At 41.6% G+C, this 10,298-nt stretch overlaps 1 protein-coding gene across 2 annotated transcripts; it reads right to left on the bottom strand.

The window, feature by feature from the left end:
* Window positions 1-3,494: 3,494 nt before the first annotated feature.
* On the bottom strand, window positions 3,495-8,160 carry si:dkey-14d8.1 (zinc finger protein 37). Of its 2 annotated transcripts, none has more exons than XM_035681358.1 (6): window positions 7,961-8,160; window positions 7,477-7,569; window positions 7,290-7,379; window positions 6,739-6,849; window positions 6,091-6,214; window positions 3,495-5,987 (listed from the first exon to the last, which is right to left on the bottom strand). In XM_035681358.1, the coding sequence occupies exons 1-6, from the start codon at window positions 8,129-8,131 to the stop codon at window positions 4,306-4,308; spliced, it is 2,271 nt and encodes a 756-aa protein (XP_035537251.1). In that variant the 5' UTR covers window positions 8,132-8,160; the 3' UTR covers window positions 3,495-4,305. The 2 variants fall into 2 exon arrangements, with proteins under 2 accessions (XP_035537251.1, XP_035537242.1); XM_035681349.1 differs by having other exon boundaries at window positions 7,290-7,382.
* Window positions 8,161-10,298: the final 2,138 nt, after the last annotated feature.

Genomic DNA, 10,298 nt, shown 5'->3' on the forward strand with positions numbered 1-10,298 from the left:
CTTTCCCTTCTGTCTCTTACAGGGACAACAGAACAACTTGTCCTACCACGTGACAACAACAGAGCATCAGTTCAGCGTCTACTCCACACAGCTAAAGCCATGCTAAATCGTTGAAGGTGACAAATGGAGTGTGATAACATATTAAAAATAACTTCAAATCAGTTAAGTATTGTTTTTTTTAATTATGTATGTCACTCTTTGTAAAATAAGCTTTTCAAAATAAATATTTAAGCCATTTTGCCACTTAAAGCTGCTTATACTCCAGATCCTACTGAGAATCAACACACCGTTCCGCAGCTCTACTTTCAGTTCAGTATTCATCCACACCTGCAGACGTACCTCCTGATCACAGGTGGAGCCCATTGTGAGGTTCTTCAAGTGAGGCCGGATTTTCAGCAGGTTGGCAGTGCTCTCACTGCGACACAACTACAACACAACCGGAAACACACACTGCAACAGATATTGTTATTGTCTTATGTCTGAATGTAAATCAAATACACTTAAGATTGAGTAAGAGGGAGTCATTATTTTTAAGAAATCCACTCCACTGACACATAAAACCTTACCTTACATAAAACTGTATAAATGCTTCTATGTTTTCCTTGTTACCCTTGCCCTTAGTCTGAGCAAGGATTGCACCTGACTTTCCATAGTGTAGCAGATTACAGCACTGAACCACCTGCCAGGCAAAGGCACACATCGCCAGGAACCAGGAGACACAATGATGAGGCAGACAACCTGCAAATGGGATAAGAAGGCATAAAATAACCCAACTTGAAATTATAGAGCAAACTTAACTTGCATATAAATGTATGTGAACAATTTCAACAAAACTGTAGATTTCTCCCCCATAAATCTGCAATTGCAATAATTGATAATTGTCACTTTCCCACTCAGGAAAACCCACTAACCATCACTCTCCGCCGTATAAAGCCAATGAGCCACCAATTGCTTACACCGCTAAGGTCTTTTCTGTACTTTTGTCTTATCTTTGCCCTGCATTGGCTGGTTGGTCTTATCAAAGCCCTGAGTAGCGAGGTCAGGACTCAGCTGAGCAAACACTCTCTCCTTCCTCTGAGTAGATCTGAGCTGCTCCTGGACGCTCTCCTCCGACAATCGGGTGAGCAACACTTTGACTTCATCTGATGTCCAAACAGCCCGCAACACGTCTGTTAAAAGCAATGAAACCTGGTTAATATTGTAGCAGCTCTCAAAGTTGCAGATAAACCGTCAAACTCAACTTTAAATGACTCTGTAATGAGTTCCATTTAGAGGAAGCAGGGAGTCACCTAACTCACTGGTAGAAATCACCAAAACCCTGACCTTGTAGGATTCTCTGGTCTGGCAGAAATATGTATATAACAACATTCAGTACACAACAATCTTTTCTTTTCTTTTTTGTAGAGGCATCACTAAGTGCTTTGCTTTACAAGCGAGCAGCTGATGTGTTTTCTAGCAACACCTGCTGTAGCTGGTTTGAAATTGCAAAAATGAAAATGAAAGCAAATCAGAAAACAATCTTCAGATGATGACAACTGCTATTTTGTCTTTTTTTTATTTATTTATTTCTGCTGAGTATCAGTGTCCACATCCAGGACTGACTGCGACTGACTGAGCAGTGAAGCTTCTGAACGACATCCATAATGGCAAACCCATAATGTACGGGTGCGGTTGTTTGGGATTTACCCAGTGTCAACAATGCTTGGACCTCTCCGTTTGACCGACAGCACAAGGGCATATCTGTAAAAGCAGTAGATTAATTATTCATCAAGGCATTAAAGTAGGTAAACTAAGTACATTTTAAGAATGTTAAATTAAACTTTGAAGTGAATCCACAATTAAAGATGGTGTTCTATAGCCAACATTTAGACCAATTAACCTAGTTTTACTCACAATGTATGTATCGAAAACTTTATTTAGGTGGTTTTGAGAGACTGTGCCTTAAAAAACACTCATTCATCATTGAATCACAAGCTTCTGCCTCATTTTTTAAAAATTGATAGGGATCTGATTTTAGAGGGCAAAATTCCCTTTTTTGCACCAATATAACCATGCCAATAACTTTATTAAGGAATATTTAAGTTAAATATTCTTTAACATGTTAAATAATTTAACATATAGGCTACATTGTCAGCCAATTCTAGTCACTAAAAAAATAAGGAATTAATTAACTCTACTGTAAAAAGTATAAGCCTTTTTGCATTATGCAATATCAGCGCATATTGAATGACATACAGTATATGCCAGTATCGATATGTCTGTGATCGGCCAATATCTGCCCATAATATTGACCAAACCGTTATATCGGGCCATTGTTTTAAAATGTCGTATAATGTGCTTTAAATATAAGTATTTTTTTCTGTCATGTAGGCATTATTGGAGAACCCAACTTATAAATGTATAAATTCTGTATAAATGTGTTTACAATAAATCAACAAAGATTTTTCTTCATTTGACAGGATGAGCTACCTTGTTTATAAGTCTTAATCTCTATTTTAAAGTTAAATTACTTTAGCTAGAAGAAAAATCTTCTACTTGAACAGAGTAGAAAGCTGGGTCTTGAGGGTGATCTCAGCGTATGAAGGCGAGTGAATCTGTAAGAGAAATATAACTTAAAGAATCGGTACAGGCAATAAAATGTAAATTCAAATGCACCGATGTCTCTGTTATTAACACTAATCTACCACAAACAATAGCATTATCTGTAATATTATTGTTACATAAATATATGTTTTAACAAAAAAGTTTCTTTTTTATTTAATATATCTGCATAAGACACCTTGAAAAGCGTTGTTTTCTTTCTTTTTGTTCATGAAACCAATAACTAAGAGAGGAGGCTGGTGGAAGTTTTTGTTTTGTTTTGTTTTGACTTTTCATGGTTATATATTCTCATAGCTTGACTTAACATAGTGGTTTATGTCCCATTTCAGGGTTAATGAGCAGTTTTGTCTAGACTGCAGTGGAGGTACAGTAAACTACACAAGACAACAAACCAATAAGACAACAGCATTTTGTTATGTTTTTATTTTTCTGCAAAACAAAAAAATATTGAGAATACATATAACCGCCTTATATACACCGATGTTCACAATAGGATAGGTAATGGGAAACACAAGCACCTCATCACACATTTATATGTTTACTATACATGTCCATGTAAATTTAAATTCTCAATGTTTTCTCAATGTGTTAATTCAATACCACTAGAGCAACAAACAGCGTCTACTGCTGGTGAAATCCTAATAAACACAAATCACCCTATTTTTACTCTAAAACAAAAGCAAGAGTTATGTTTACAGGTCGAGGTTACATAAAAAAAAGTGTGGTAAAAGTAGTTTTAATTCACTACACTTTCAACAAACATACAGTAAAGTAAAATGTTTCCTAATGACACTACACCATTTTATTACAATAGAAGACAGATCATCTACAGTCACATGCATTGAAATACTTTCACTCTATTGTTTACATGATGCCCTTCTCTCAAATGCTGGCTATATTCAGGGAGCGTCCTGAAAAGCACAATGTTTGGAAAATAATGTTTATTTTACACCATCATAGGTTGTTTTTTTGTAATGAAAATTATTACCAACTATTTACAACTCACACAAAGATCAGAAAATGATTTTAAAAAAGTTGTATTGCTACCTTTTTTTTTATCTCAAAATGGGACAGCTTACGGTAACTCTATCACCTAAATCACTTTCGTCACGTCATCACCTAGTTATATGTAAAACAGCACTGATGAGTGAAACACTGGTCTTTATTAGTTCAGATGCTCTGGCTGGCATGGCCACCAGCAAATACCCATTATAACTCAAATTAGCATTCTTTAAACTCAGTGATTAGGGGAAAAAAACGTATCCAAACATCATTCAAAATCTGTTTTCACGACCCAAACCATCATGGTGATTAGATCACCTTCACAAGGTAACGAACCCCGAAAACACTTGACACCTTTACATGGTTTAAAGGCTCACTTATGTAGTAGTTTTCTGAATTAGCCAATTTTAATTATATCAGTGGTCAGCCTTGACCCCTGCCAAGGAGGTTATGTTTTGGGTGCTGTTTGTCTGTGAACAGGATTATGAAAGAACTATTGGCCCCATTTTCATGGAACGTGGTGAAAAGAGTGGATAGAAATCCTGGAGCGGATATGTGAAATATTTTTCATAGGTAGGTCAGTTGTAACACTTGTGTCTATGGCAAAGTGACTAAACATAAGCCAGAACATAAACAGCCACCTCAAACAAAAACACCTTGGCGGAGGACTGCCCTTCTAGTTATGAAATATGTTTCTTTAAATTAATAATCATCGCTACCCTCGTCTTCCTCGTCGTACTTCCTCTTGAGGGAGTGCTTCTTGTGCTTACCCCTGTGTCTCCGTTTAACGGAGAAGTCAGGATTAGCGTCCCTTGTATGCAACTGCTCGTGCTTCTTAAGAAGGCCGGGGACGGAGAATCCCTTCCCGCACGTGTCGCACGTCCAGGGCTTCTTGCACGTGTGAGTCCTTTTGTGGACGTTCAGATGGGACGCCAGCTTGTAGGTCTTCCCGCACACGTCGCAGCTGAAAGGTCGCTCGTTGGTGTGCAACCTGATGTGGACCTTCAGATTCCCGACCTGGGTGAAGCTCTTGTCGCATATGGAGCAGCGGTAGGGTCTCTCTCTGGTGTGGATCCTCAGGTGAACCCTCAGGCAGTACTTGCTAGAGAACTTCTTTTGGCAAACAGGGCACGGGATCTTTGCTTTGGGCACGTGGTCCTGCTGGTGCCTCTTCAGGTCAGACAAGTAGACGAAGGTCTTTCCGCACTGGGAGCAGAGATACTGACGGTCGCCAATGTGGTAGCCCATGTGTCTCTTCAACAAGCTGGGCACGAGGAATCTCTTCCCGCAACGCTCGCACATGTGAGGGCGATCTCTGGTGTGCCAGCGCTCGTGGTTGGACAGCTTGAAAGCCGTCGGGAAGCTCTTGTTGCAGTGCTTGCAGGGGAACGTCATCTGGCTTGTGTGGCACTCCATGTGTCTTTTGAAATAGGTGGACTGTGTGAAGCCCTTGTTGCAGATGTTGCAGTAGAAGGGCTTTTGGCCGCTGTGGGCCAGCATGTGCTTCGTCAAGCTCTGCAGTTTGGTGAAACACTTGCCGCACTGGCCACAGGCGTAAGGGCGCACCGTGCTGTGGGTCTTCAGGTGGTTGTTGAGGAACGCCTGCGTTCTGAAGCTTTTGTTGCATGCGGTGCAAATGAACGGCTTCTCTCCTGTATGAATGCGCTCGTGGTCCATTAGCTTGGACTGATATGGGAAGCTCTTATCGCACACGCCACAAGTGAATCTGTCAGCCGGAGGCCTGATTTGCTTTTTTCTTCTTATGCTTGGCTTCATGTCGTCCCCTGAGCTAAACCTGGCTGGAGGAAGCGGCGGCAGGGCTGGGAGCGAGAGCGAGTTAGTGGCAATCTGCGACACCCACTGATGCAATGTGACTCGCTGAGTCTGGGGCTTTTGGCCGTCTTTTGATCCTGCGCTGCCTGCATTCTGTCCGGTGGAGGGGGTTTTGATCGGCATTTGAACTACCCTGAAGGGGATTGACTTCAAGGGAAGCTCCCGCTGTGCTTCTGGCTTCTGTGGCCCTGCCGGGGTCCCATCTTCCTCTCTGCGTTGTAGAGGTGTGGCAGGCTGTTGCTGTGCGCTACTCTTCTCTTGCACCAAATTCTCAGTGTGAGCTGTTGTTGTGACACTCTTTTGCTTTGCGGTACTGCCATCAGTGGTTTTATGACTGTACTGCCCTCTTCTCTGGGATCCAGTAGCAGTGGCTGCTTTGCCATCGGAGTCATCGGACATCACCCCCAAGTCCTCAGTGTCACTGAAGGAGGCTGGGCTTGTTTCGTTCAGAGTGACCTTTGGTGATTCTGGCGGTGCAGGCGGCTCCACTGGTTTAGGCCGGAAGGCGAGTGAAGAGAGCACACAGTCGCCCACCGAGGACGAGATAGTTGCTGCACAGACGGAGAAGACTTTGTCAAATATGCTGAATTTATTGATTTAATATTATTTAAGTCATGTTTCATCATATGTTCAAACAAAGAACCTAAAGTATACCTTTCACACCGGGGAGTCCCTTGGCCTGCTGGTGCAGGAGGAGAGTCTTGAGGTCCCTGGACTCAGGGATCAAGCCCCCACACGCCTCCAGGACAGTGGACTCGGTTGAGATCATGGTACCAAGCTGAGGTGGAAGGCAGGGAATGGAAATAATGAATAACTTTGCAGTATAGATTTAATTTTAGGTTGGATCACATTTATAACCAAAATAAAATCCTTAATCCAGATCCTGAAATGATTTTCTCCAATTATATTATGTTAAATGTCTGACATTAGTCTAATTAGAGAGACACTGGATTCTTACATTGTTGAATGTATTTAGAGCAACAAATGATTGGTAAAATAGATATAAGTAAAATAGTTAAATTAGTTTGATGCATTTAATTCTAAAAGGCTTTTAAAGACACTCTAATGTATGTTACTGATCACCTACAGAAGAACTTTATTTTCGCTTTAGACTGTTTTTTCAACTACAGAACACCTGTGGAGCTGAGAGGAACCCCTGTCCTCTGCGCAAACCATTTTGCCCACTCGAATCAAGGGGGTCAACCAGATAAAAGCTCCTTCCTGTCTGCAACCAGTAGCCCAGCTTGCTATCACTGCCCCAGGGCAAATGTCCAGATGCAGTGACAGTATGTATGTGCATACCTGGGACAGATTGGGAACAGGAAGAAGTTGCTCCAGTTTGCAAACAAGACCTGCAACCAGAGCCTGCAGAGCTGTATCGAACTTTGTGCCGTAGTGAACAGGGAACACTTCCTGCAGAGAGAGAAATATATGACTTAAACAGCATCAGGGCTTTGAAACTGTAAACTCAAAAACTTAAATTAATTGTATTCTGTTAAATCTCTATATGCACTGTGTTTTATTATTTCCAACTTCACAGTACAGTTGTTCTCATTTACACATTTTACTGTTTTCCGCTGGCAGACAATGCATAATTAATACTATGTTGACCAGATGTCATTGCCAAGCTGCTGATGAAGATAATTATTTTATGATCACAACATCATCAAACAACATAATCAACAATACAGGTTAATGACAGCAGCTGGCTGTGAGATTGGTTATAACGACAACGTTAGGAGCGACAAAAGGTCGTCATATAAGTACAGACACAAAGCTGCGAGTGTGTATTTAAAATGTATTTGTGCTGACAACCAAACACTTAAATAACACGTTAAGACTGATGTGGAAACCTGGAAGAAGCGCTTCCTTTCAGCAGGACTTTTAAGGAGACTCTGGACCAGCACCATGAAGTTTGTTTGAGATTTCTCCACTTCTGAATCCTTCTGTAACACAGGAAATATCGTGAACTCCGCTTTAACTCATGTATTATATGTTATATAACTGTGTTTCGCAGGAAAAGATAATTCCCAGTCTTACCCCTGTAGATGCAGAGACCTTCAACTTATTTATGAGAGTTTGTATAGCCCTAGTGTCCGGTGGTCCCTCTTTGTGAAGCAAATCCAAAATGATCTACAGTACATGAAAAGACAGGGATTACAGACATATGATAAACCACAACATACATCAAAACAAAACAACATAAAGTAGCATTGCAGTTATTTGCTTTCATAATAGGGATTACACATTTTGGACATGCTGACTAGGTCTTTCAAAATAATCATTTTTTTCCTCAAACACAATATTGAAGATCGCACAAATTCTGCTGAGACGAATGAGACAAACTAAATTCACAGACACTAAATTCACAGATACTAAATTCACAGATACGGGAATAGAAGCTGCATGTAGAGCTGCGAGTATGGATCATTGATTAGTTTAAAAAATAAAATCTCCATCCAGTTAAATTCCCTGCTTGGATAAACTGCAGTCTGCTATCAGACAGCAGATGATAAACTCTCACCCTTGCTCTCAACCCCAACACGAGCTGGGCCGTCTGCTTGAAACTCATGAGCTCGGGGACGGTCCTCGTCACCATGGTGACAAACTCCTCCACTTTCCCGTACAACTTGACGTTTCTCTGCCGTATGACCTGCCATATGTAGGAGTACGTCAGCTGCAGGGGGGAGGCCATCAGGCGAAGGGAGGCCAGGGGAAGAGCACCTCCTGCGCAGAACACAACGTGAAGTTAGGCTTTGTGTTGGAAAAAAAAAAAGCATGTTTTAGTTTGGTGTTTGGTGTTTTTGTCACAGATCTTTTATTGAATCGTCTTGTTACTGTATGTAGGAGTGTGTACTGAATATGGTTTCACATGCTTGCAGCTGCATCTCTCCATTAAAGTGTGAAAATGTTGCATGGACACATTTACCCACGATTGTTTTGACTCGTTTCTACTTTGAACTTATGATGCGTTTGTGTCTTAACTGCCCCCCCCCCCCCATACACAAGGGAGCGTTGGGTTTGTAACCATGTGTGTATTTTTGCTTGGGGGGTGGGCGTCAGAGGCTGCTTGCAGGGGCGCTGCGGTGCTCACTGCCACACTTCGTCGGCCCTGCAGCCGATAAGCTGCGAGGGAGGAGGTGAGGGGGGGGTGAAAGTGTGGCACGTTTTTTTGGCGCCGTGTGCGTGTGCAATTCGCGAAGAGATTGAGCGCCAAACTGCAGCCGAGTTTAAGGATTCAAACTTTCAGATAGTGTGGGCGGTGGTGGTGCCTACGTGTGGGGGAACCGGCGTGTGCAGATATCACACAAAGCAGCGCCGGTCGGGCATCCGGAGGGGAAGGATGGTTTATTTTTAACAAGTCCAGTCGAGCTGGCTAAATCTTTAAACCTCTCCAAAATACCCCACAGGCTTTCCAACCGCACTTGGCACTGGGGAGATTAATAAGCCAGCGCGTCAGTTTTTAGTGCAAACAGATGGGGGTTTTAATGTTCTCGTTTTCTCGAGCATCTCGTTTTTCGGAGGCGGTTAGCCTGTTACTCGCTAGCGGTAGCTTACCAACTTACCTTAGTATCGAGCGTTCTCCATTGTGCGGTTTCTCTGCGGTGTGTCGTTAATTCAATGAGTCGCAGACTTGCACAGGAGGACGACAGGTGTTGCAGTTAAGCCCCTCAGTTATAATGTTTAAAAGTATTAAACCGTCTTTTCCCGACCGTCAGCCATTGAAGAATGAATGCGACCGCTCCGGTAGCGGCTTCCAAAACAAAAAGAGGCCGACTGTTCTGCGGATATTTCTCTAATAAATAAAAAGTCTTTTTAAGTTGACTGGGCAAGCGAAGCAAAACACTCCAACACACACGCGACAAGCCACAATCCCCCGCAGCCTTGAAAATTCAATGACCCTTGATGGATCACTGATGTTTACTCAAATACATTTCCGCCATCCTGTGAGAGTTTTATTTTTTTATAACATTCTTTATTTTAATTCTAGTATCCACTATAATTGGATGAATATACATCCATTGAATCAACCAATTCATGCAACTATCTTTACATTGGAACTGCTAGCTAAATGAAACATTACCCAACTGGAAAGCATAAAAGGACCAACAAAAGAGAACAAAATTAAAAAGAGTAATAAAGATACATACCAAAAATAGAAGCCAATCACACCCACTGCACCAAGCAAAACACCGATAAATGATCCAAGAAGAAAAAAAACAAAAGAAAGGAAAAATTAATTAAAAAAAAAACTCCAACAATTTATACGGGAAGGAGAAAAAAAGGGAAACCAACCATCAAAAAAACAAAACAAAAAAAACACAACCCACAAATCAAACCCCCAAACCCTCCAAACCACAAAGCAACAGCCCACCGTCACCCAAAAAACCACAACCCCCCAACCCCAACAACAACAACCAGCCACACACCCCAAACAACCACCAAACAAACGAGGTGCAGACCCTCGCATAAAAAATAGTCACGATAAACACAAACTGCAATCACATGGATGACCCCTCAGCAACTGACGACAAACCTCATGCCGATGAAAAAACGCACATGTCCTATAACATAGAGGAATTACTAAAGCGGATATTTTTAAAAAGCTCGTATGAATAATGTGCCCCTTGAAATCAAATCCGAAAACAAACGGTATACACCAACACTAATTACTCATAACAATTGTATAGTATTTTTGCTGATCCTTTCCCAGACGAACCAAAGTCATATCCATATAACATACAATAACTCTATACAAAGTATATAAGCAAAGTCAACAGCCACACAAACCCTCTGAACCCCACAGCTATGAGCATGTAAATGTATTATTCGGAGGGGTTTATACCCAGTTACCCACCATC

The sequence above is a fragment of the Morone saxatilis genome, unplaced genomic scaffold, assembly GCF_004916995.1.
Source record: "Morone saxatilis isolate NCDOM2014 unplaced genomic scaffold, NCSU_SB_2.0 Contig10, whole genome shotgun sequence".
Classification (NCBI taxonomy): Eukaryota; Metazoa; Chordata; class Actinopteri; family Moronidae; genus Morone; species Morone saxatilis.

Excerpts from the sequence above, each read along its gene's own strand:
- si:dkey-14d8.1 (XM_035681349.1), bottom strand. The coding sequence starts at position 8,131 with ATGGCCTCCCCCCTGCAGCTGACGTACTCCTACATATGGCAGGTCATA. Across the intron at positions 7,570-7,960 it reads TGTTGGGGTTGAGAGCAAGG|ATCATTTTGGATTTGCTTCA; the intron begins GTGAGAGTTTAT and ends CATGTACTGTAG. Across the intron at positions 5,988-6,090 it reads GGGACTCCCCGGTGTGAAAG|CAACTATCTCGTCCTCGGTG; the intron begins GTATACTTTAGG and ends CCGTCTGTGCAG.